Genomic DNA, 25906 nt, shown 5'->3' with positions numbered 1-25906 from the left:
CTCATCACTGTCAAAACTCCCATCCATTAGCTTGTCCTCATCTGTGTCTGATGACGAATCACTATCTTCAACAGTGAGCACAAAAACAAGCATGAAAAAGCGGGAAATGCAAGTTAAAAAAATCTATAACCACTGTATAAGATGCACCCAGTTTTTTTATCCCAAATTTTTCAGGGAAAAGGTGCATCTTATACACAGGGGAATATGGTATCTGTGATGATATCTCCCTTTCTGGATCAAGTCCTCTGTCTAAATTCCTTTTAGGCAGTTAGGGATCATAGGTTATTCCTGAGACTTTTGTTTCTTAAAAATAACCAGCTTAAAACAATCAATATCCCAAAAAGGAATATTTTGGGGGGTCAACCATGCTTCCCCTGAGTTTCCTGGGTAAGGCTTCTTCTAAAACTTTTTCAGTAAAGGTCAGATAGTAAATATTTTAGGCTTTGTGGCCTAGTTGGTCTTCTTCACAAAACTACTCAACTCTGCCTTTGTAGCAGGAAAGCAGTCATAGACAATGCATAATGAATCAGAATGTTCCAGTCAAACTGTTTTTGTGGGAGCGGGAGGCAGGCTTGATGTAGTCAGCCCACCAAAGTTGCCACCTTTGTTCTGCTAGGACAAGGGATAAGTTGTTTATTACTGTGCAAAAAGTTACTCCCAAACTTAGTGACTTTAACTAACCACCCATTGCAGAGGTGGGATCTCACTGATGGCTGACCTGGTCCTAAGCAAGGATGACTGGAAGGCTGGGCTCAGCCAGCTCCCCACCCGCTGTGTAGTTCCAGGCCTTGCCGTGGGATCCCTCCAGCAGCGATATGTGCCTCATACATAGCAGCTCCCAGGGCTCCCAGAGCAAAGATTCTGACCTATGGAGCTTAGATTCTGGGCTTAGATATGTACACAGCACCACTTCCACAGATTTCTGCGGGTCAGAGGAGTCACAGAGGCTGCCCGGATTCATGGAGAGGGACACACCCCCCATCTCAAAGTGGGAAGTGTTAAAAAAAATTGTGGCCATTTTTGACCTGCCACAGGCAGAAAGGTGAGCTGGGAGGCTGGGCTTCTGAAGGGTGCCCCTCCGGTGGCGGGAGGCCTCCCTCTGCCGCCCACTCTGCACTCACAGAAGGTAAGGAAGGGTGCAGACAGAAGACAGCTGTGAGACCGGGGCCGCAAGCCCATCTCATACACACTTTTCTATCTGACCTGCCTGAATTTGTATTTATAATACACAGGATATTGTTAGATACACAGGATATTGTTAGATTTCATTTGATTTCTACCAGGTACTAGTACCCAGTTCCTTTTCAGAGAATTTGAAAATAGCACATTTTAAGAAGGCCAAAGTTCAAATTGCCCCAGTAGTATGGTAATACGAGCTCATAATGCATGGTGAGAAAAGCAGATAGGCAGACAATTGAATCTATAAATGAAATGTAATCCTTTCATCCTACTTAGTTACAAGCTGGCTTGTGTTACCAAAAGCTGACCCAGAGGCTCTTTGAGCTGTGTAATTGTGTGTGTGTGCGTGTGCATGTGCATGTGTGTAAAATGACAATAATCGCCTTCTCTACAAAGGGGAACACGTCTCCTCCACAGAGTGTTGCAACCTCTACTGTTACAGTAACCATAGTAGTTCTCTCATCTATCACCCTTTATCTTCCATTGCTGAAAGGACTCAGATTTATTCTATTAAACACAAGAACTCTGAACAGAATGATAGTGCCCAGTATCCTTGATTGTATTCCTATCGCAGTAGTCACTTTCTATGGCCCTTTGCAGTCATTTTATTTAAATTATTTAGAATCGTGTGGACTGACCCATCTATTTGAAGCACGCTGTCTCCACTGGTGCATTCATTATTACAGAGCCTCTGGATGTTCCTAGTATAATGCATACCACTGCATTTGAAAAAGAGAGTAATCGATTTCAGATGTTTCCTTCACAAAAGAAACATAGGATCGTGTTTCTCTCAGCCCAAAGGAGACAACGCTTGCTGCCAGGACTTCCGCCACCCAAGGTGGATATATTGAGTTAGGTGTAGTTCACGCCCACTGGTGCTGACTTACAGCATTGGCTCCATACGAACTCTAAAACCCCTGGTGCCTTGTTTAATCCTTGAAGCATAAGGATGGAAGGAGGAAGGGGAAATGGTTGGGTTCATAATGAAAATCACAGGTTATTAAAACAGAGAAACTAGAAGGGGTCAAAGTCACTGATGTTCTTTGTCTTTATGTCTTCCCCCACCAATTAGAGGCAAGAATTCTGATACTTTCCAGGTTAGCTCATTAGAGTGGAAACTGCCTGAGACTCGCTGCTGGAGCGCCAGGATATCGGTGGGCTTTCCTTGTAAGACCACCTAAACCTTGGGGAACCCCTTAACTTACAGTCCAGTTCCTATCACTAGCTGACCAGTGAGTTAAGTACTCAGGACTTAAAAAACTTTTGTAATATAAAGAATGCTGTTGTGATATGAAAAAAACACTGGTTGGTTATTTGCTAATTAGCATTACATGTTTGCCATTCAGCCGTTTATCTCACTGAACGGTATTTACCAGTCATTTTTTTTCCTTAATGATGGCAGATTCAGGGTCTTTATAGTCCAATAGCAAAGAAATAAAAGTATTCTCACCCCTATTATGTATTTATTTCCACTTAGAAACAAGAAAGTTGTCCCATGTGAGGTTTTATATATGTACCATAAATAAATGTAAAGCAATGCATAAACCATGGGAGAGTTTTTATAGATTTAATATCCTAGACAGCTAATATTCAGTAAGGCACCAACTTTTTAAAAAAGGTTAAAAATTAAACTGCAAAATTAATGTTTAAGATTCATAAACTTTTTATTTAAAATGTTCATTAACAACTTTCTAGATAAAACACATTAGAAATTGTTAGTTTTAGTGGGATTCTCCCCTCTATGCTCTAAAGCAGTGGTCCCCAACCCCTGGGCCATGAACCGGTACCGGTCCGTGGGCCATTTGGTACCAGTCCGCAGAGAAAGAATAAATAACTTACATTATTTCCATTTTATTTATATTTAAGTCTGAACGATGTTTTATTTTAAAAAAATGATCAGATTCCCTCTGTTATATCCAACTCACTCTTGACGCTTGTCTCAGTCACGTGATACATTTATCCGTCCCACCCTAAAGGCTGGTCCGTGAAAATATTTTCTGACATTAAACCGGTCTGTGGCCCAAAAAAGGTTGGGGACCGCTGCTGTAAAGTATGTTTTTCATAGTCATAAAGGCTTGCCCACTCTCTCTCTATATCTTCCCTCCCAAAAGAATGTAAAAGAAGTAAGTGCTGCAATCCTCACTGTAGGAATTAAAAAGTGCTCTGTCTTTGGTAAAAACTAGGATTACCAATATTGTAATTCTTCCCCGATTTTCCAGATTTTGATGCTGATAGTCCCAAGTACCCACTCAGTCCTGGGCAAACCAAGACAGTCGGCTGCTTTTAAATCAGGTGCCTTCACTAGGAAGGTTTGTGATGCTCTGTGCATGGGGACCCAGACAGATCATGAAATACTTACAATTTTTACAAAAGACATGGCAGATCTTCTTTATTTCCACTCTATTCAACTTCAAGCTGTCCTTTTCTTTCTTCGCTGTCAATGTCATTTTCATTTTCTGAACCACTGGATGAGCTAGAGCAGGGGTCGGGAACCTATGGCTCGCGAGCCAGATGTGGCTCTTTTGATGGCTGCATCTGGCTTGCAGACAAATATTTAATAAAAATAATAATAACATTAAAAATATAAAACATTCTTATGTATTACAATCCATTCATTTCCTACTGCTCATGCTCATGGTTGCGGGTGGCTGGAGCCAATCACAGCTGTTCTCCGGGACAACACCAAATTTTTATTGGATAATGCATAATGTACACGGGTCATTGTATGGCTCTCATGGAATTACATTTTAAAATATGTGGCATTCATGGCTTTCTCAGCCAAAAAGTTTCCCGACCCCTGAGCTAGAGGCATGTTTTTCACTCTTGTCATTTGTAATGCTTTAATTTTTAAATTTTCTTGAAAGAGCTTATCCAGACAAGGGTTGGTTTTCTAGTGGTTTGTTTTGAGCCCTTTGTTCACTCTTATGTACTTCAGTGGCATTATTTCTGCCCCCCCCCCTCAGCTGAAGAAAATATCCTACCACAAAATGTGGCAGTACTTTGACAACAGCTCAGTGTTACCCTTATCTGTGGCAGTCACCAAGGGCATGATTTCATAGAGTGGGTATCTATCTGTTCATGGCCTGTTCTGCTGATTAGATAGCTCTCTGAACCCATGTTCTACCCTTGAGGCCTCATGTACTGCACAAGAAGAAGCTCACTAGACTTGAGTTTGTAAATTTATGAAAAAATAGGCAAAGCTGGTTTGCATAATTCATTGGGCTATTCTCTTTGAATTTCATGCATAATTCTATAATTAATTTCCCCCCCATTATACTCACTTTCTAACACTCTGGTTTAATCAGGTGCAATGTTTCCTAAACAGTTCAAAAGAAAAATTGTCAGATACACAGCCTATAAAACTCTTAGTTGAAAATAAGTCACATACACTGTCAGTATTTCACTCAGAAGCTGAAATTTGCTTCCCTCTGTGCTTTTGAAAGCCTGAAAGCAGTTTCAAATCATTTTCCATCATATATAGCTGTCTTTTTAGCAGTGTAAACACAGTTTCCTAGAAATGATTAAGCCTTAAGCAAATGGACCAGTGCTTATATAGGCAAAGTCTATCTATTAGCAAAGAGAAGTACTTTATTAAAATTACTTGTAATTAAATGTATGTTAATTATGCCTGCAGCCATGACAATGTAACATGAGGGACATTCAAGTACATATAAGCCTCATTCAAGTAACATTCAGAACAGGTGCCGCTTTTCCAGTGTGCCCTCTCTGGGCTTTGCAGTCCTGGCTGTGACAGACAAGACCCTGGTTCAGGTGTCCCTGGAGGGTTCTTTAACTTATTGAGACTCTACATTGGTGAGAACCCCATTATAGAGTGAAGCCTAGTAATTGAATTATACAGTTAACATAAATAAAGTTATATAAATAGCTGACATCAACAACATACAGTCTAGAATTTGCTAACGATTTTAGCCTAGAGTGGCTGACAGAGTTTCCTTAGTTTGCATGGGGGCCAGTTTCCTCTTTCTGTGTCTCCTGTCTCAGTCTGAGCCTGTGCACGCTGTTTGGGACAGAGTAGTTCTTGTCCTACTCAAGTTAGCACTGCAGTGCTATTGGAGAATGGAATGCTTCCATCAGAGCATCATGGACAACTTTTAGATTCTGTATTTGTAAAGTAACTGTTAAACTTTACATTAATGGGGGAGGGAGCTTTTAATTTCAAGAGACAGAAACTCTCTTGACTTGCTTCAGTGGGAAAGGGGATTTATTGAAGGGCTATAGGTTCATGGACCTGTAGGAACTGCTGTTTTCCCAGTTTCTGGTGGGCCGTATAGTCTCTTTCTTCCACTATGTCTTTGCTTCTCTTTATCTGTTTTACCTCTACAGATAGAATTCTTTGACTTACTCTTAATTTCCTCTTCCTAACAAGTTCAACTTTCACATGTCTTTCTGGGCCTCCTTTCAAATCTAGAACTTTAAGCTGCAGGTTCAAACATTAACTCAGTCTCTTTATTATTGTGAATTAAAGTGTGACATAGGTTATTAAGGATTTTAATACTTGTCTCTCCCACCAGGCTGTATGTTTCTTAAGCATAAGAATGACGTCTGTTTTCTTTGCTACTGTATACCCACAATGCCTAGTAAAAAATAGGTACTGAGTAAATATTTGATGAATTAATAAAATATGCAGTAAACCACCTGAAGTCTACTAAAAAAATCCTTGTGAGGGAAAGGTTCTCATGTAAGTTGAATTGTCTGAGTCTTCTCCGACCCCAAACGGTTTGGACTGATGTCACCTTATTTGAGGTCAAAATGTTCAGTAAAGAATAAGATGATGAAAATATTCAAATAGTAAATGTTGAGGGAGAGATCGTTTCCATGGTGACTTCTACTTCAGGAAGCCCTTACACTAAGGAATGAATGAGTCAGTTTATCCACCCAACTCAAAGTCATCTCATTGCATTTAGCCTATAGTCCACCCACAGTATTAGTACTGATGGCAGTCACCCTGTTTGATTCATTATTGCGAGATTCTTGTTTTCGTTAAAAAAAAAAATTCAAAAGAGCAGTGGGTGGTGGTGGATGTGGTTGGAGAGAGAAGGTGCAGATCCTGCTGTTGATAGTTGGGATGTGCTTTCACTCCCTGTGGGACGGCTTTTCTCTTTGCGATGGCTTTCTGACTGTCCTTCCAGGGAATCCGTGTCCCAGGTATATTCTGTGTTCCCAGTCACACTGCAGTGGCAGTGGGCCACTCTGTTCTTTTGGGGCAGAAGAATACTTCTTGATAATAGGCTAGATGAAGTTGTTACTGCCAGAAACATGGACAGCAGATATTTCTTATGCACCCCCCTCCCACAATTAAATACTCTGGTTTTTGTCCTTTTTAAACCATTTCACTGATTTCACACAATGACCTTCTGTTAGCAGAAATCACTGTAATGTGACTTACTAGTATTAATCTTAGCTCTTCTTTACCTATTGTTTTATCATGAGACAGATAACGTCATTTTCATAAACATTCTGAAAGTTATCTAAGTAAATGTTATTCCCTTCAACATAGTCACTTGGGGAGATTAAATGTTTATCCCAATGATATTGTCATTCCCCATAACATTTTTAGAACTCCTTTTTCAGTACACTAATTGCTATTCTCTTATTCTGAACTAAGTATAATTTAACACTGTAGGAAGATATGGATAAAGATGTGAATATATGATCTTCCCACTGTATTCTGCTTAGAATACCTTTATGCTTATCTTTTTCTTCTAAATCAGTGGTTCTCAACCTGTGGGTCGCGACCCCGGCGGGGGTCGAACAACCAAAACACAGGGGTCCATTGGAAATACATATTTATTATACAATACATCCGATAGCTTTAGGCGACCCCTGTGTTTTGATCGTTCGACCCCCGCCAGAGTCACGACCCACAGGTTGAGAACCGCTGTTCTAAATAATGAAAACTAAATATTTAGTGAGTATAGCCATTTTTAAGTCACTGTCCAAGTTTGCACATGGTTACCTGTGCAGCTCTTTCTTCACTTGACTTTACTATTATTATTATTAATTTTGCTGAGAGACGATGGACCGGTGATGGAACCAGCAACCCTGGGCTTCTGGATGATGCTCCACCTGAGCTATCTAGCCAGGGCTCTTCACTTGACTGTAACTTTGGAAACTGCCCCTCAAATCTGACATTTGCTACTAGACCTTAGAAACACTATGATCTGCACTAAGTAGAATTTTAGGTGTCATTGCCTGAAATGTGCAGTACAGATAAAATGGGTTTTTCCTGCAGGAAATGTTTGACGTCATCCTGGACGAGAACCAGCTGGAGGACGCCTGCGAACACCTGGGCGAGTACCTGGAGGCGTACTGGCGGGCCACCCACACGGCCAGCAGCACCCCCATGACCCCGCTGCTCGGGAGGAGCTTGGGCTCCACGGCACTCTCACCATACCCCACAGCGATGTCCGGGTTACAGGTATTGTCTCTCTTCACTCATGCTTTTACATCCTTATTTTAAGATTCTATAGGGAACCTGATTGGGGTGGAGACTGGAATTGTCCTTAATCTGAAGAGGGAAACATGTTGTAAGCATTATATTAAAAAAAAATCTAAAATATATTATTTAATTGTGATCTATCCTAGACAGAGTTACCCAGACAGTGATCCTTTCTTTAGAACTTTGTTGTCTGTTAATCTATAATGGCTTTCACTTAGATAACTTAACCCCTCAGACTCTACCTACTCAATGCAACTGTTCATTATTTTTCTGTGTCACGTCTGTAACAATTATATTTAGTGGCAAGCTGTGTATAACATTTTGGGACAGATGGGCCTTTAGACTGCCCTCCACAGGCTGCTGAGTCCTGTAGCTTGCCCAATCAATACAGAATATGCACACAAGTAGAACTGCTCTGTCTAGAAACATGGACGGACCCCAGAGTTTCCTTGGGGCTTGTAGGGGCCCACCTTGGTCAGCGGCTGTGACAAGTATCCTTTGGGGAAGTTGGGGACGAGCATAGGTTACCTCCCCAGCTGCTCTGATGCTGTACTCAGAGCTAGGTGTGGGGAGCCAGAGGCATTATGATACAAAGTGAATCTTGCCTTCCTACATCAATTATTATTTACCATTTATCAAGAAGCTGCTGGAATGTGGCCAAATCCCCAGCTGACTGAGGAACAGGTAGTCAATTGAGCCCTCTTGGTCATGACTAGTTTTGTACTAATGGGTTATAATGATAGTTATAATTGGAGATCATGTAGAGTTAACTCTGAGATAAACAGCACTCTCTGAAATGCTATTATAACTCTATTACTCTGCTATAAAATTGCATCTTTGTAAGCAGAAAAACTGCTGTATAAATGAATAGCTTTTGAGACTGGACATGAACATGGGAAATGTACTACTATATAATATACATGTATACTGCATAGAATATGCACAGTATAGATGTATGCACCAAGACTATTTCTTGCCTTGTTTCACTGCCTATGTGCTGATCTGAGTGTGGCATTTCCACGGGTTGGTTCCAAATTGTACATTGCAAGCTGAGAAAAGGATGTATGAAGCAATATGCTCTGTAACGTATGTCGAAATGAATTGTTACTCTTTGTCTATAAATACAACATGCTTACATCACCTCTAAGACATCCTCCTACAGTGGTTCTGCCAGTTTCACTTGGGTTAACGCAGTGCCCTTTACCCTGTGACCTATTTCCCCTAGTAACCATGGCATTTAATTACTAGACCCTTGGCTGAGGTTAAAGGCACAGGCTGAGACTATTGAATGAGTTTTCTTCTATATGAAGGTGTCTTTTACAGGAAATGTATCTGGGTCTTTGGTTTATCATGATCCTGTTTCTTAACTGAGGTGACCCACCTAAGCAGGTAGACACAACAATGATACATGTTTTCCCATGATTTGAAAGAAAAATGTTAAATGATATTTTCTAAGATGTCAAATAAGTGTCTGAAGATAATTTCAATTGGTAGTATTAGAGGAATTTAGTTTATATCCAAAGATTATTTTTGCAGGATATTTCAGTTGAGAAAGCAATGTTTGTAAATGTATCAATTAGTTGGTTACGTAATTGTTGTATACATTTATGTAGGATGCAGAAACAAATGCATTGTTTTATGAGTACAGATCATAATTGCGTTAAAATATTTTTAAATGGTATAAGGAACATTTAGCTAGGTAAAGGTGAAGTGTGTGACCATAAGAAGAGAAAGATTTTATCAATTCAAGAGAGAAATAAAATAATAGGTGCTATTCTGAACCTTATTTCCCAATAGTAAAATAATCCTCATTTTTGCAACAGAAGTGGAATATTAGAACTTCCTAAATATATTAAGTTCTATTTGGCACTTCACTTTCAATTCTATATTTTTAATAAGAAGCATAATCATGCAGCATTATGTGATTAAATTCATAAAGTATCAGCACTTTGCCATCTTTGCATGTTATATCTCAGATAAGATCAGATAGTATTTTGAACAGACCATTTGTTCATCAGAATGTTTTATTAGGTCAGATAGTCAGCATCTTATTGTACAGATCCTACTGTTTGTACACACATGTACATGTTCTAGATGAATGAAGCTGACATTATTTAATCAATGAACTATCTGATATTTTTAGAGTCAGCGTGTAAGGCACAGCAACCATTCCACAGAGAACTCTCCAATTGAAAGACGAAGTCTAATGACCTCTGATGAAAATTACCACAATGAAAGGGCTCGGAAGAGTAGGAACCGCTTGTCTTCCAGTTCCCAACATAGCCGAGATCACTATCCTCTTGTGGAAGAAGATTACCCTGACTCATACCAGGACACTTACAAACCCCATCGGAACCGAGGATCGCCTGGGGGATATAGCCATGACTCCCGACATAGGCTCTGAGTCTGCAGAAACAAACAAAAAATTCATCTGTTGACGATTTGCCATAGCACTGCTAGGATAAACCAATCATCTTAACTTGGCAAGTACAGCACAGTGTTCACTGTGTTTATGGGCTGCTGTCATTTATTGCTATGTAAGGGGCAAAAAAAAAATGTACATTATGCCCTTAAGTCTAGATGGATGTTAAATGCCCAATCATATAGATATTTTTAAGTGCAGCATTTACATAACAGTACCTATGTTTTCTTCATTAGATATAGACACATCGGTTTGTAATTTAGGGTACTTATCAAGGCACATATAAAATAATTTCCCATGCTGGAAATTCCAAATGACCAGTTCCAGTTGGAACCAATTTATAAACCAATTCCTGTTGGAATTTGGGTGAATTGACTAGACAGTCTCCTTGAGCATGTTGCAATCCATTAACAAATCTGAAAAAAACTAATTAATGAGGATATCAAAATATCAATAAAAGCCAAAGCAAGCTATGGTATTTATTTGCTGGAAGCTAAATTTACACTTAAAGTAGGAATGAGTACACATTTCGTATATGTTCATGTTGCCAGAATGGCTTTTCAAACTTACGAAATATATTGATAGTGCCAAAAAAATCTCAAATTAATGAAGAAATTATACAGTCTTCTCAGATTTTAATATATTTTTTTCTTTCCTGGCACAGCTGTTGTTTCAAAGTGTTTTGCTTTTTGTTTAGTCACTACTGTTAGCTCGTTTGAAGTTGGCAAAAAATCTCAAAATTGCTTTCACAGAGAGAGAAGAATAAAGGAAAGCCCATTATAGCTGGTTGTGTGAAATGGAAAATGGAGTATAGTTTCCCTTTGAATCAATCTGAGCACAACTCCATACATCCAGGAATCTAAGGTCAGGCAGTAAGGATGGGCACAGATTCTCCTGAGTGCAAAGCTAAACATCTCCAGGGGGAATTTATCCGTCCACTTTCCACAAACATGGGTCAGTATTTCCCACCAGGCACAATTGCATATTTTTTCATTGCTTCACTTCAACCTCTGTCTTTGAATAGCTGAACACTCTACCCCTCACCAAATTCTTAACAATTGTACTGAGGATGTTAGTTTTATATAGACACATTCAATTTTGATATTGAAAGGTGTGTTTGTACAAAACAATTCATTGAAAATATGAAAACAAATGATGACTTTAAAAGCTTGCAATAAAAACCAACTCATAGACTCAGAATAGATCTGTTCACTAAACTTGTAGCATTTTTATTGCAAAGAATTCTAAAGATTTTGAAGATTGAGCTGCCTTATTTCTAATCTACACTCATCTTCACAGTTTTTCTGGTGACTATAATTATGGAATTGTTGACCTTCTGTCTGATATTTTTAAGGAAGATTTAGATTCACTATGATCCAAAAAATTATTAAAATTCACTATGATCCAAGAAATGATTAAAGTTGACCATTTTATACAATACACAAATGCCTTTAGAAAAAAAAGGCTCTTGTTTCTAAAAGTCTACAATGCATGTATTTTTCTAAAGCCCCAATTGGACCATGCATCAAAGTCCTTTTGTACTGGTACATGTCATAAAACCTATTTTTTGAAAACGATAATAATTAATTTTCTATTATCTCATTCCCCCCCCCAACCTTTCAATAGTTAGGCTTTCAAAGTATGCACCAGTTAATTTCCCAGATCATGAAAATAAGCTCCATGTTTTTGGTTAATTACACATATCTTAAACTCCATTATGCCTTCCATTCACTGTGCATCCTGCTTGATGAACCTGTGTAGCTGATAATGGGGATGCCTATAACTATGTGAGTTATCTCAAATATTTGACACAATTAAAAAATATGGGCTCAGTACCTTTTAAAAGTTAACATGTGATACTGGCTTAGGAGGATTTTTTGTCATCTAGTGAAGCTTACAGAACTTTCAATTCAGACATTTAAAAGAGCTGTATCCATTAGGCACTTTAATAAACATATAACCTGCCATTACTGAATACTTTGGTAGAGCACAGAAGAGCATTTTCCAGCAAACAAAAATATATTTATTACATGTACAGCACATATTTGCATGAGAAAAAAAAACATTAGCCAAAACATTCTTCTAGATGCTTCTCTGGTTTCTTGTTTGTACGCATTAAAGTATTTAATTGCAAGGAGTGCACCAAGGTGTATAAATTTAGACTAGACAGCTGTTCAGCTTTTTCTGTAGTAGCATTAGCAATCTAGTCATTTAACTACTTTGAGATATTTACATTTTATGGCAGGTAGCTATAACAGCATTTACATATATTTCCTAGTCAGCAAGATTACCATAGTCTTTCAACTTTTGGAAATCACTTGTTTTTAAAGGCCTCTCAAAGCCTTGTTTCTAAGTCTTCCATGTCATGCTATAAAGAGAGAGGTCTGTTCAATAGCTGCACAAACCAATCTGTCATTTACCATAAAGTGTCTATATCTATTTTGCTTTGCATTCTTATTCAAAAGCTAACAATCTTGGAAAAGGGTATAATGTATATTTTCTTGATGGATATATTTAAAATTTTACTTTGATATGGCATATTTTTCCCATTCCTTTTGTAATGTTTATCTTCTCCAAATGAATAAGAGAGGCGTTTTCCTTTTTTTAAGCCTTAGAGTTTATTGTGTAAATGATACTAAAATACAGATATATACTAAATGAAAAGTTTTATTTTTGCCAAGCACATCAAGCACCTTTGGAAAATACATATTCTACAAGTACTTTGTTTTTAACTGATTTCATTTGAAAATAGCAAATGATAAGCGGGAGAAAGAAATCATAATGTTTTGAGGCTGTTTTAACTTGTAGTATAAATCACATATTCTGTCATTTCAGTATATGTAATTTCAGAGTATGTAAATTGCATATTCTGTCATTTCAGTCATTGAACATGTAACAGTGTAAACTCGTGTGAATTGGAAATGTAGTCCTGGAGAAAAGAGAATACAATTTGTCTATACTGATGTTAATTCTCAAGGCTGTAATGTGACTTCAATATTATAATCAACAATGTGATCTTGTTTACTCCACTATTTAAAGCAACACTTAGAAATGTTTATAAATGACAAATGATTCTCTCTTATCTTTATACAGTTCTATTAGAAAAAAAATTAAAATTAATAATTTTGACTGATAGTCTTTATTAGTAAGAGAGTCTTAATTATGTGACAATATTCCATTGCACTTAGTTCTTAAGGAAATGAATTTTTTAAATATAACACAAATTCTGAGCAAGTTATTTGTTCCTTTAAATAATATGTCAATTACTTTATTTATTATTTTTGTTGTTTGCAAAATGTATTATTGAAATGTTAACCTCTTTTCATACCTGCATACTTGAACTTGTCTTTTGTGTGGGGGCCTTAAAATTCATAATAGGAGCTAGGGCAGTGAAAGGGAGGGGGAGAAGAAATTATGCCAATAGTTGGTTTGCAAATTTAAACTCTTCGAATGAACATATCATAAAATGCTTTTGAGACCCAGGATGTCAGTTAAGAATATTGCTAGGCAACCTTAATTTGCATGCTAGTGTATTTTCTTAGTTATACAATTTTATTTTGGTATTTGCTAATAATACAAATAATGTAATACCATTATAGAAATTGCCCTATATATTGGTATTTATACTACCTCTTCTCTAGAGAAGACAAGCTGTCTTTAAAGAGAAAAACACTTTTCAATAAGTAGTGATCAAATTTATTACTATTTCTGCTAACCTTGCTGAAAAGCTTGCTGAAATATACAATTTGTTAAAATATGCCTTCCCTTCATATTTTAAACTGTTTCCAAAATGCTCTTATCACCCTTTCATTTCTTCCATGTAAGTCAAGTTTTCTTTGAATTGGTTCATAGTTTATTAGAAGGCAAGGTTAATTTAATAAATCATTCATCATAGAGAACAAATCAAACTGCAAGGGAATTGTCTTTTTATGCAACTTATAATATCTAGCTCTAACTCTGAAAGAGAATAGATCCAGATACTTGATGTTTAAGTGCAGCTGGTTTGTAAATTCAAATTTTGTTGAACCTTGACTTTTCCTATGGATTCTTAGGCATTCACTGGATAAGGATATACAGTCTGTTGGACTGCCATGTCATTGAAAAAAAACTTTATAAAATATTTCAAATAAATGAGAATGTACCCCTTAGTTCTTTTCTATTTCTGCCTTTGTCTTTCATGACAATGTTACATGTTGTTTTCTTTTTAATTGTATAAAACTCATCTTTGAATGACCATATGAATGAACACATAATAAATCATATAATAAAATTTGTTTCTTAGCTCCACATACCTTTAAATATTGTTCATCTTATAACTGTTACTAAATTACTTTGTCAAGCTGTGTCTGTAGGTCAGAGAACAGTCCAGCTCTTTTAAATGACAGTCATGATCAAACTAGTCAATTCAACAGTTGTCAGACAACAAGGATAACTTTTTTTGTTGCTCACTTAAACAGTCAAGTTAGTCAAAGTAGTAAAATTGGTTTATATGAACAGACAGAGAGCTACAACATTCAAGAATTACTTTTTAAAGGTTTCTTCTTTTCTTAAACATTCTCAAATAAAATACATCTTCTTATAGCAACTATCTCTGCTTGTGGATGATTTAATCCCAAATGCTTTATATAATTGAGGGACTTTATCAGAAGACTAGAAACTATCTCCTCAGATAACCTTGACTAAGGGCTGTAACTCCCACTTACCATGAAAAAAATGTATAAATAAGTGAATAGCGATTAGCTTGAGGGAGTTGTAGTTACATATGAAACTTTCCTTTGTTTGTTTTGATGTATGTAAAGTGTTTTGCAGATAACTGAAAAAAAAATGTTTCAATGAATTTAGAGTGGTTTGGGAAATACACTGATGCTTCCTCTTTGAAAATTATAACGAGTTAAAATGAGATTTAAGAACCAAAAGTAGCTAGCCTTTAGCTTTTCAATACTTGTAAGTGTTCTTGGTTATGTGTTGAACACTTAAATTTCTCAACAAATGGCTATGTCTATATTTATGTAGGGGCCACTCTTGCCCTACTTGCATGCCACTTTCACACACTTTTAACTGAAATCAGTGTGAATTCTGTATGCCTAAGGGATATATTAAAGATACAGGATCATTAATGCTATATTGTTGCATACTAGTTTTCATATGCCTTACAATATTTTCTGGGATGTTATTAAAATGAAAGCATTTTATTGCCAAAATAAATCTATGTTGTTACTTCTAATCTGCATTAGCAGTAGAAAAATAATGTAGCAAAAACATATATTGTACAGTACAAAATTATAAAAGATATATATTTTGCCAATAATATGAAAATAGATTGAGGAGAAAGAAGCACATTTGTTATAGCACAAACATGCAACAAATCCATTGTTAAAATTGGCAGTTGTATTTTTTAAAAGGATATAGATTTAATCCTAAATTTTATCAGGTTTATTTCATTTATCATCTTTCTAACTTGCTGCATAATACCTTTCCAGAAATTTGCTTCATAGCCTTGCAATCTGTGGATATAATTTATTTTACTTTATTTCCCTCTGTGGAACTTATTAAATTTTATTTTGTGATAAGACGCATACTTTACTTACTGTTCTTATTTCTTCTTCAATCACAACTACAGAAAGTAACAGCAAGTGAGCTTATAGAGCTCCTCTGAGTTCCAGATATGTTTGAAATGTTTTATATTTTTCACAGCCTAAAGTCAGAATGATAAATAAAAATGTCTCAACAACAAAAAGTATTTAGGGATTCTTCAATTTGTTTGTACTGAATACTATTTTAAAATGTAAGTTGAGGCCATTAACTGCTCTTTTTTTTTTAAGGGGTGGTGGGAGGGAAAAACCAACTAACTAATACTAAAAATAAATATGGAATGGCAATTTGATGTAAAAAGATTTTCCCTACTATCCTGAGGGCTGTTGATATCACAAGCTGTTGCTATATTACCAGCCACATATGGGGGGAAATTACCTTTGTCAAGTAATTTTTTTCTTTCTTTAAACTTTGGTTATTATTTTGACAATTTACCCCCCTTTATTTTTCTTATGTAGGTAAACGTGTAGCATTCTCCAAGGCATGCTGGGTAAAATATACTATGCAAATGTGTACAGTGCTGCATGTTTTGTTCTCCCTCTGCTTTAGTGGCTTCAAAAGGGAAAAAGGTGTTGTTATTTTTGTGAACCAAAACATTTAACAAAGAAAATGCAGAGTGCATGCATATAGTATCCTAATTTCTATGGATTTGTTTTATGGAATTTCAATGTGTACAAACTAACTGCATTAATACTTTTCTTTTATATAATAAATGAAAAAAAAACAACACTGAAACCAGCGTTATACCTCTCCTTTATAATATTCTTATAGAAAAAGAAAATGTCTAAATATTTACCCTCAAAACACAGATTCAGTTAAATGACTGTCTCTTTACACTTCTGTTAGGTGCTATGAGTGATCACAAAAGAAGTACTATAGCATTAGGAAAGAGCTTGTAAGTTAAACACATGCACACATTAAATAGAATATTTTATATGATATGCGTGAAATAGGATTGAATACAATATAAGCAAATAAACTAGACAAACCGTATTGTTCACAAGAAATTCCCAAATAATTAATTTAACGTAGCAGTTATCAGATGTTTCCAAAGATATTCTGTACCTGTAAGAATTCCATATGGCTATGACTTGAATTTCATGTGCTCATGGTCAGTTGTCCCTGCTATAATTTGATCAGCATTTGACTTTTCTCTCATTGCAATGTCCAAGAATTTGAAAAGGAATATATACCATGTTGATTATTATCACTGCATTAGAAGTCTACACTGATTTACTGCAGCCAAGTTATTTTGAGAGCTTTATCACATTTAACCCACCTGACTGCCCTGGAAAATAGGCAGGGCATAGATTATTAGACCCAACTTCAAATGAGGAAACCAAAGTTCACTGTAACTTTTCTCCCTAAAATACTTTTATTTAAAAATACATGCAATAAATGCTTTTAAGCTGCTAGTCATCTGAAGCATACAAAACTATGCCCGGAATGCCATAAATGTTGACTAAATGAATGGTATCTCAGTTATTGAAGTGCTATATAAGGCTGCCTCAACTATCAAGACATTTCAGCCAACAATCCAAAACTCCAAACTGGAAGAATTGCAGCTCCCTGCAATCACTCTATCAACCTGGTCATATGCCTGCAGCCACCTCTCTTGTCATCAGCAAATCTCCACTAATAAGACAGATTGTAGAAACACCTTGTTTGTTCTGTCATATAACATGTAGATTAGCATAGTGGCTACACTGAGAGCCCTAACTCTTGTCTGGGTTCAAAGCCTAGATCTAGAATAACTAGCTTATGAGCATGGGGAAATCATTTAACTTCCCTGTGCCTGGATCTATATCTGTAGAGTGATTTTTCTTTTGGTTATGGGTCACATTTTTCTGTTTTCTTAAAGATCTGATTAAGATGACATAAAACGCAGAAATTATTTTGATGAAACAGAATCTTTGCTTTCTTGACAGAAAACTTTCATAACATCTTGTCGACAGCAGACCAATTGTCCAAGCAAACGTCCTTTTAACAGATGATAAAAATAATACATATAGTACAATACTGATAATAAAGCTTATTTTTGAAAACCTTTTTGAAGGTTTTATTCTTGAAGACCTGGCCGGTTGGCTCAGTAGTAGAGTGTCAGCCAGGCATGTGGATGTCCCAGGTTTGATTCCTGGTCAGGGCACACAGGAGAAGCACTCATTTACTTCTCCACCCCTCCCCCTCTCTCTTCTCTCTCTCTTTCTTCCCCTCCTTCAGCCATGGCTCAATTGAAGCAAGTTGACTCCAGGCACTGAGGATGGCTCCATGGTCTCCACCTCAGGCACTAAGAAGAGCTCGGTTGCTGAGCAATGGAGCAACACCCCAGATGGTCAGTACACCGCCCCCTAGTGGGCTTGCCAGGAGGATCCTGGTCAGGGCACATGCGGGAGTTTGTCTCTCTGCTTCCTCCCCTCCTCTCGCTGAATTTAAAAAAAAAAACACGCTCATAACAAATTATTCAAAATTATTCTGTTTGATCATAAAATTTCTTAAGATTCCTTTTCATAAAACTTTCTTCAAAAATACTTCTTTAACAAAACACAACACACATTAAATAACAAATCCAAGCTTATCTTCTTATTTTCTCTGCCATAAGAAGTCAAATGTAGATCAACTTATTTAACGTTTCAGTATTTTGTCCTCTTTGGAAATGATCTATACATATTCAATAATTTTAACTTGACTTATCATTTAATTTAACTTGTCAAAACTCCATGGTTTCAAATTGCCAAAAGATTTTGAGAAACTAAGTGGACATACCATAAAACATAAATAATACTGAAAAATTCACCTAAAAACTTACCTGATCTACATCTATTATTTTATTTTATTTTTTATTTTTTGTATTTCTCTGAAGTTGGAAATGGGGAGGCAGTCAGACAGACTCCCGCATGCACCCGACCGAGATCCACCTGGCATGCCCACCAGGGGGCGATCCTCTGCCCATCTTGAGGCGTCGCTCTGCCGCAATCAGAGCCATTCTAGCGCCTGAGGCAGAGGCCACAGAGCCATCCTCAGCGCCCGGGTAAACACTGCTCCAATGGAGCCTTGTCTGTGGGAGGGGAAGAGAGAGACAGAGAGGAAGGAGAGGGGGAGGCGTGGAGAAGCAGATGGGCGCTTCTCCTGTGTGCCCTGGCCGGGAATCAAACCCGGACTCCCGCATGCCAGGCCGACACTCTACCATTGAGCCAACGGGCCAGGGCCTACATCTATTTATTTTACTTCTTAATGATTATGTTTGGGTTACTTATGAAAATTTCATCATTCCAAGTTATTTTTCTTGCTGACAAGTTTTGCAAGATAACATGAACCTATGTGACTAATAAACCCAAGAAGAATGTAAGTATAAATATTATACTAGAGTTAATAACTCTAAAGATATGCCTATTTAACCACACCAAACTCAAACCAACTTCAATATCAAGTATTTTCTCAGAACACATGATCCTGAAAGCATTTGGGTTAGTTTCTATTATATTTTTGAGAATTCCTAAATAACTGCTTAATTCCTTTAACACAACTAGAGTTTTTTAGCTTTTTACAAACCAATTTTAGCAATATCCTTTGGGGGTAAACATACATACACATAAACAAACAGATGCAACCAGAGATCTGATAGCTTCGATTTAAAATTTCAGCCCTGAGACAGATAAAACACACACTAATTTGTAACAGTTGGAATAAGTTAAGTTTATTCATTCAGTTGGCTAAGCCCTTGTCTTATTATATTTGTGGTGAAGACAGTAAATATTTGTATTTTTTCCTTGTCAAGGAGCCTTGCCAGAGCAGAAGTTTACATTTTTAAAAAACCTCATCTTTCCTATTTTTTTCTTCAGTCTTAGGAATTGAGGATGTTAAAGATAAGTGGAATTTGAAGAACTACTGGTAGAGTTGCATTTCTGGTTTTGAAAAGATTTGTAAGATAAGGACATTTGCTCTCCCCTCCAAATTAGGCTGTAACTTAGTGACATTATAGGTTGATCTACCTTAATTTTCTTCTTTCCCTCTGGGTAGAGTTTTATTTTAGTTTAGGGGAGGAGGCCTTAAAAACATTCCTCTCAGGCTCTGAATCTTTAGCTTCTACTTTTGCTAATTTTCTAATCCAAAAGTTATCAAATCCTTTAAAATATCTTGTCAGGTTTCAGGCTAGAGAAGCAGTAACAGATTTTAAAGCACCTGCTCAGATGGCCAGAGTTTCTTTTCGACTCCTTTTAGAACAGGGGTAGTCAACCTTTTTATACCTACCGCTCACTTTTGTATCTCTGTTAGTAGTAAAATTTTCTAACTACCCACCAGTTCCACAGTAATGGTGATTTATAAAGTAGGGAAGTAACTTTATAAAATTTATAAAGCAGAGTTACAGCAAGTTATAGCATATAATAATTACTTATCAAGTACTTTATGTCAGATTTTCGCTGTTTGGCAGAATAAATCTTTATAAAACAACTTACTATAGTTAAATCTCTCTTTTTATTTATACTTTAGTTGCACCGCTACCACCCACCATGAAAGCTGGAACGCCCACTAGTGGACGGTAGGGACCAGGTTGACTACTGCTGTTTTAAAACCTGTGTTTTGAAGTCAATTTGTGTTTTAGAAGCTTCTAGATATCAAAGAATGCTTTCCATTGTTCAGAGAGGTTTATAATTCTCTCTATAAGGGATACCCCTTGAGATGGACTTAAAGATTTTCCTTAATGAACATTAGAATTTTAAATTATTTTGGCTAAACTGATCTATTTTATTAAAAAGGCACAAGAGGGACTAAATGTTTGTTTAAGGCTAGTTAATAGAAGGATAGAATTGTTTCCTCATACCTCAACTTACTTGATTTTAGTAATTTAGCAGCTTGACTATAGTGAGTCCATTTTATTTCTTCCCTCTATTCTTCAGTGAATAATATAATTTTCTTTTTCTTTGTAACAGAGAGAGAGAGAGAGACAGAGAAAGGGATAGATAGGGACAGAAAGGGAGATGAAAAGGATCAATTCTTTGTTGTGGCTCCTTAGTCTTAGTTGTTCATTGATTGCTTTCTCCATATGTGCCTTGAGATGGGAGTGGGGTGAGGTAGGGGGGCTACAGCAGAGCGAGTGACCCCTTGCTCAAGCCAGTGACCTTTGGGCTCAAGCCAGCGACCTTTAGGCTCAAGTTCGTGAGCCCATGCTCAAGCCCGCAACCTCGGGTTTTGAAGCTGGGTCCTGCCCTGGCCGGTTGGCTCAGCGGTAGAGCGTCGGCCTAGCGTGCGGAGGACCCGGGTTCGATTCCCGGCCAGGGCACACAGGAGAAGCACCCATTTGCTTCTCCACCCCTCCGCCGCGCTTTCCTCTCTGTCTCTCTCTTCCCCTCCCGCAGCCAAGGCTCCATTGGAGCAAAGATGGCCCGGGCGCTGGGGATGGCTCTGTGGCCTCTGCCTCAGGCGCTAGACTGGCTCTGGTCGCAACATGGCGACACCCCGGATGGGCAGACCATCGCCCCCTGGTGGGCGTGCCGGGTGGATCCTGGTCGGGCGCATGCGGGAGTCTGTCTGACTGTCTCTCCCTGTTTCCAGCTTCAGAAAAATGAAAAAAAAAAAAAAAAAAAAAAAAAAAAGAAGCTGGGTCCTTGCGTCCCACTCCGACGCTCTATCCACAGCACCACAGCCTGGTCAGGCTCTAATAATTTTTCTTTCCTTCATGTCTCCTCTAAACTTTAGCTTTTTTATCACAAGCACCAAAAGAAATGGAAAAAAAAAAACAACCTCTTGCACGGTTTTTGAAAAAAGGTAGGTTTCTGTCCTCATTGCTGTCCCTTGTTTTACAGGTACAAGTTTGGACAGCTCAGACAATCTGTAGGTTGCCTTGAGACTTACACGCTGTACTTCTTTATATGTTGAGGTAAGACAGTGTATGACTAAGAAAGGTGAAGTATTAAGGTATAGTTTATTGTCGATTTTTGAATATTTATTTCATTCAGGTCGCTTCCACCCAGGCTCAGTTGTTGCCAGGCGCAGTAGTGGAGGCTTTATTATAAATATGGACTGCAGGTTCTGAGACAGGGGAACAGCTCTCCAGGCTAGAGGCTCCGCGATCTACCAACGACCGGCTTGTCCTGGTTCAAGGTGGACTTTTTCTAGGTACTGTGGCTGCGGCAGGGAAGCTGGCTGGATTTGGTACAGTATCATTGACCAACAAGAGAAACCCTGAATGGTTCAGCAGGGAAGCGGCCACCGCTGCCCTTAGCGCGAGCGGGTCTTCCCGACCTCGCAGCCCTGGGCTGGGGCTCACTGTGCGCATGCGCTGGGGCTGGTGTGATGAGCTGTGGGAGCCGTTCCAAGTAGCAGGTTCTCAAACTGGTTACAGCGTAGAACAGGACCTGCACTTCCGCATGTGCAGGAAACAGGGGGAGGCAGGGCATTGGGAGACAAGGCCCGGCTCCTCCCTCTTCTCGCAGGTTACAGTTCCGAAAATTTACCCTTATCTTCATCTGTGCTTAATGAAAGCATTTTTACTGGGCCTACATACTATAAATACAAAACCTGCTTTGGCTAATTATTTCCATTAAATATTAAGAGAATTCGTGTTTGCAAAACTAACTCAGTAAGTACTTTATCTTGGTTGGTGTGGGGCCTTGCGCGCTCGGCCTGCCTTGCGCAGTCGCAGTAGTAAGCTCGAGGAGGTGTCAACTGCCAGTCTCGCACAGCCGTAGAACCACGTTGAGGGGTGGCCCAGTGACCCACAGCCTTACGCAGACGCAGTAGCAGGCTGAGGCTGTCCAGGGACCCACAACCTTGCGCAGACGCAGTAGCAGGCTGAGGGGCTGTCCAGGGACCCACAACCTTGCGCAGACGCAGTAGCAGGCTGAGGAGGTAACCACGCATCACAAGCTCCCTTACTTTGCGCCTCAACCTTGCCTGACGCATTCTTCCCTTCTCTTCCCCCACCTTTTGACTGAATAACCATGAGCTGGGCCGTGGGAGTTCTATGGGCTAACCAGAGGCTGAGAGAGCAAAACGAATTTCCCAAATCTGAGGATGACACCATGTTCCTGCCAGCCAGCCTGCATTCCACTCAGGGACCTGGCCCTTTACCCCTGTGTCTAGGATGGCGACTGTCGAGTGTGAGCTTGTGAAAAATTTAACTTCAGAGGAGGCCGTTCGTGGCCATGAGATCTCCATTATAGGAACTGGATTGGTTGGCATGACCTGTGCTATCAGCATCCTACTTAAAGGCTTGAGTGATGAACTTGCCTTCTTGGATGTTGCTGAACGCAAAGTGAAGGCAAAACAATAGATCTTCAGCATGGCAGTCCTTTGGTGAAGATGCCAAACACTGTTGCCAGCAAAGATTACCTCGTCGCTGCAAACTCCAGCCTTGTTATCACAGCAGGTGCAAGCCTGGAAAAGGGAGAACTGCACCTTAATTTAGTTCAGCAAAATGTAGCATCTTTAAATTTGTGATTTCTAATATCCAATACAGTCCTCACTGGAAGCTGATTGTTGTTTCCAGTCCAGTGGATACCTTAACTTATATAGTCGAGAAGTTTAGTGAAATGCTCAAAAACCATGTAGGTGGAAGTAATTGTGATCTGGACAGTGCCCACTTTTGTTTCTCAATTGGGCAAAAGCTTGTTATCCACTCTGAACGCTGCCATGGGTGGATCCTTGGAGAGCTCAAATGTTCTTTGTGTAGTGGAGTTCATATTACTGGCATCCCTCTGAAGGATCTGAACTTAGAAATCGGAACCGATAAAATCCTGACCAGTGGGAAAATGTCCACAAAGATGTGACTGACAGCACCTATGAGATTAAAATGAAAGTTATACTTTTTTGGGCCATTGGCCTTTCTGTAGCTGATTTTCTGATAGTATTTTGAAGAATCTAGGGAGAGTGCATCTAAGTTCCACCATAATTAGGGTGTCTCTGTGGAATAAAAGAAGTATATACCTCAATGCAGAAACACTTTGGAAAATTCAGAGGACCTCAAGTTTTAAAGTTGTTAAAACTACCACTCTGAAGTTATTAAAGAAGAGATAGTAGTTACAAGTTATATATGTCAAATTTCTGAGTGAACTTAAGAGTCCTAAAAGTTGGAAACAGGAAAGGGGCAGAGTAACTCCCCTGTTTATTTAGTCTCCCAGCTCCTTTTTCAGCATCTAGTTTGCGTTTGTTTGCTTTTTAGCAATTCCTAAGTGACAGCATCAAAAGTATTTTTGTACCACTGATGTACCAGTATTTACCTTGAAGTTACATGTAGTTGCCATTTGGTCCAAAATAATGTGGGATCTAGGTGTTTTTTATGTTGTAGAAATTGATTCTTTTCATTGAGTACACATTACATGTTTTGTTCTGGCTGGTTTATGTTCTATTTCATTTATTTATATACTATTTTTTTAAAGTTGAAACTTCCTCTACAATGTAAAAGTAAATGCACAGAAATGTTTTCTTTAAAAAAATTTAATCCAGCTTTTGTGGAAGGGGGGCAAAGCAATTCAAAATGCCTCTTACAGCCTCCCCCATATTTTGTTTTCTCTTCCTTTTAACCAAACTTAAATATTATAGAAGGCGACCGGAGGAAGCTATTTTTGTGGAAACAAAGTATACAACCTCCATTTCCTTTTTCCCCACTTCTGCTTCTAACAAAAGTAGGGACTAACTATAGTCAGCTGGTGACCTAGAATTGAAGACAGACCCCAGACACAAATCCTCTGTTTTTGTATATGTAAAAATTGAGGCCTAATGAGGTTAAGTAATTTGGACAGTGAAGAAAATAACACATACTCTACCCAGCAAAGCTATCATTTAGACTCGAAAGACATATTTAAGGATCTCCCAGACAAGGAAAAGCTAAAGGAGTTTACCACCACCAAACCAGAATTACATGAAATATTAAAAGGTCTTTTTTTTTTTTTTTATAATGAGAAACAATTTGAGCATACCTGCTCTGTTTGTTTTTATTTATTCATTCTTTTAGAGAGGAGAGGGAGAGAGAGAGAAAGATAGAGAGGAGAGACAGAGAGAGAGAAGGGGGGGAGGAGCTGGAAGCATCAACTCCCATATGTGCCTTGACCAGGCAAGCCCAGGGTTTCGAACCGGCGATCTCAGCATTTCCAGGTCGGTGCTTTATCCACTGCGCCACCACAGGTCAGGCTTAAAGGGTCTTCTTGAAGGAAGAAAAGGAGGAGGAGAAAGAGGAGAAATATAAACAATAAAATGACAATAAACACATATTTATAAATAATTGAATCTAAAACTAGTTAAATGAACAAGCGGAACAGAAACAGACTCATAGATACAGAGAATATTTTGATAGTTGCCAGATGGGAGGAGGGTTGGGGGATGGGTGAAAAAGTGAAGGGATTAAGAAGTATTAAATTGGTAGTAATAACAAAATAATCATGGGGATGTGAAATACAGCATAAGGAATATAATCAATAATCTAATAACTAGGTATTAGGTCAGATAGGCATGATATTTATTGGGATGGTCACTTAGTAAGTTATATAATGTCTAATACTGTAGTGTACACCTGAAATATTGCATGTCAACTGTAATTAAAAAATAAAAAATGATTTGAAAAGATAACACATAGAACAGGAACTCTGATACCAAGTTACCTATAGATTCACTTGTATTCTAGTTTTCACCTAAATATCCCACAGTAGTGGGTTGCTTAAATACAATGAGACTTGAATAGCACAGAGGACTACCGTTCAAGGTGGACAGGTAAGAAGACTGGAAAAGCAGAAAGAACATTTAACCAGCTGTTTAACCAGCTTGGAATAATTGGAAGGGACAGCTGGGGTCATGTCGTGGAGCACAGGCCAGTGCTCTAAGGTGTTTGGACTCCTGCTCAAACAACTTTAGTGCCACCAGTGATTTTTAAGGTTTAAAGATAGCTATAAGGTGACTGCCTGGTAAGGACACCCACTGTTGTGTGAGCAGAAGTTTGAGAGAGAAAGATGCTAAGCTTCTCTAAAGTCCCTGCTGGAGCATTATCTCTATCGAGGGCCAGGACGTGGGAGGGTTGGTGTAGTGTGTGTGAAGAGTTGGAGGTGGGCCCCGGGCACTCAATAACATGTTTACATTATGGTTCTGTGGAGGTAAACAAAAGTCAGCAGGGAGGTACGGGAAGCAGTGGAGGGCCATCTGCCCCAGACCCGCCGCAGTCTACATCGCCTGGATCCCGGGGCTCAGTACCACCGTCCACAGATCGCCCAGTTAAGCCAGGGGAAGGCGGGCGCCCCTTCAGAGGCCCCGCCCCCCCGGCGCGCGCC

The 25906-nt window shown here is 38.5% G+C and overlaps 1 protein-coding gene and 1 pseudogene across 4 annotated transcripts in view; both read left to right on the top strand.

The window, feature by feature from the left end:
• Positions 1-13772, top strand: part of CACNB4 (calcium voltage-gated channel auxiliary subunit beta 4) — a 280735-nt gene extending 266963 nt beyond the window's left edge. For all 4 annotated transcript variants that reach the window (XM_066345078.1, XM_066345079.1, XM_066345080.1 and 1 more), the window contains 2 exons: positions 7433-7618; positions 9783-13772. In XM_066345078.1, coding sequence (XP_066201175.1) covers positions 7433-7618; positions 9783-10043 — 447 coding nt within the window. In that variant the 3' untranslated portion in view covers positions 10044-13772. The remainder of the gene's footprint in view (positions 1-7432; positions 7619-9782) is intronic.
• An 8962-nt stretch (positions 13773-22734) lies between these two features.
• LOC136378980 (L-lactate dehydrogenase A-like 6B) lies at positions 22735-23666 on the top strand (annotated as a pseudogene).
• The last annotated feature ends 2240 nt before the right edge of the window (positions 23667-25906 follow it).

This window comes from Saccopteryx leptura, chromosome 7 (assembly GCF_036850995.1).
Source record: "Saccopteryx leptura isolate mSacLep1 chromosome 7, mSacLep1_pri_phased_curated, whole genome shotgun sequence".
Classification (NCBI taxonomy): Eukaryota; Metazoa; Chordata; class Mammalia; order Chiroptera; family Emballonuridae; genus Saccopteryx; species Saccopteryx leptura.
The sequence above is the reverse complement of the archived record's forward strand: the minus strand, read 5'-3'. Positions and strand labels throughout refer to the sequence as shown.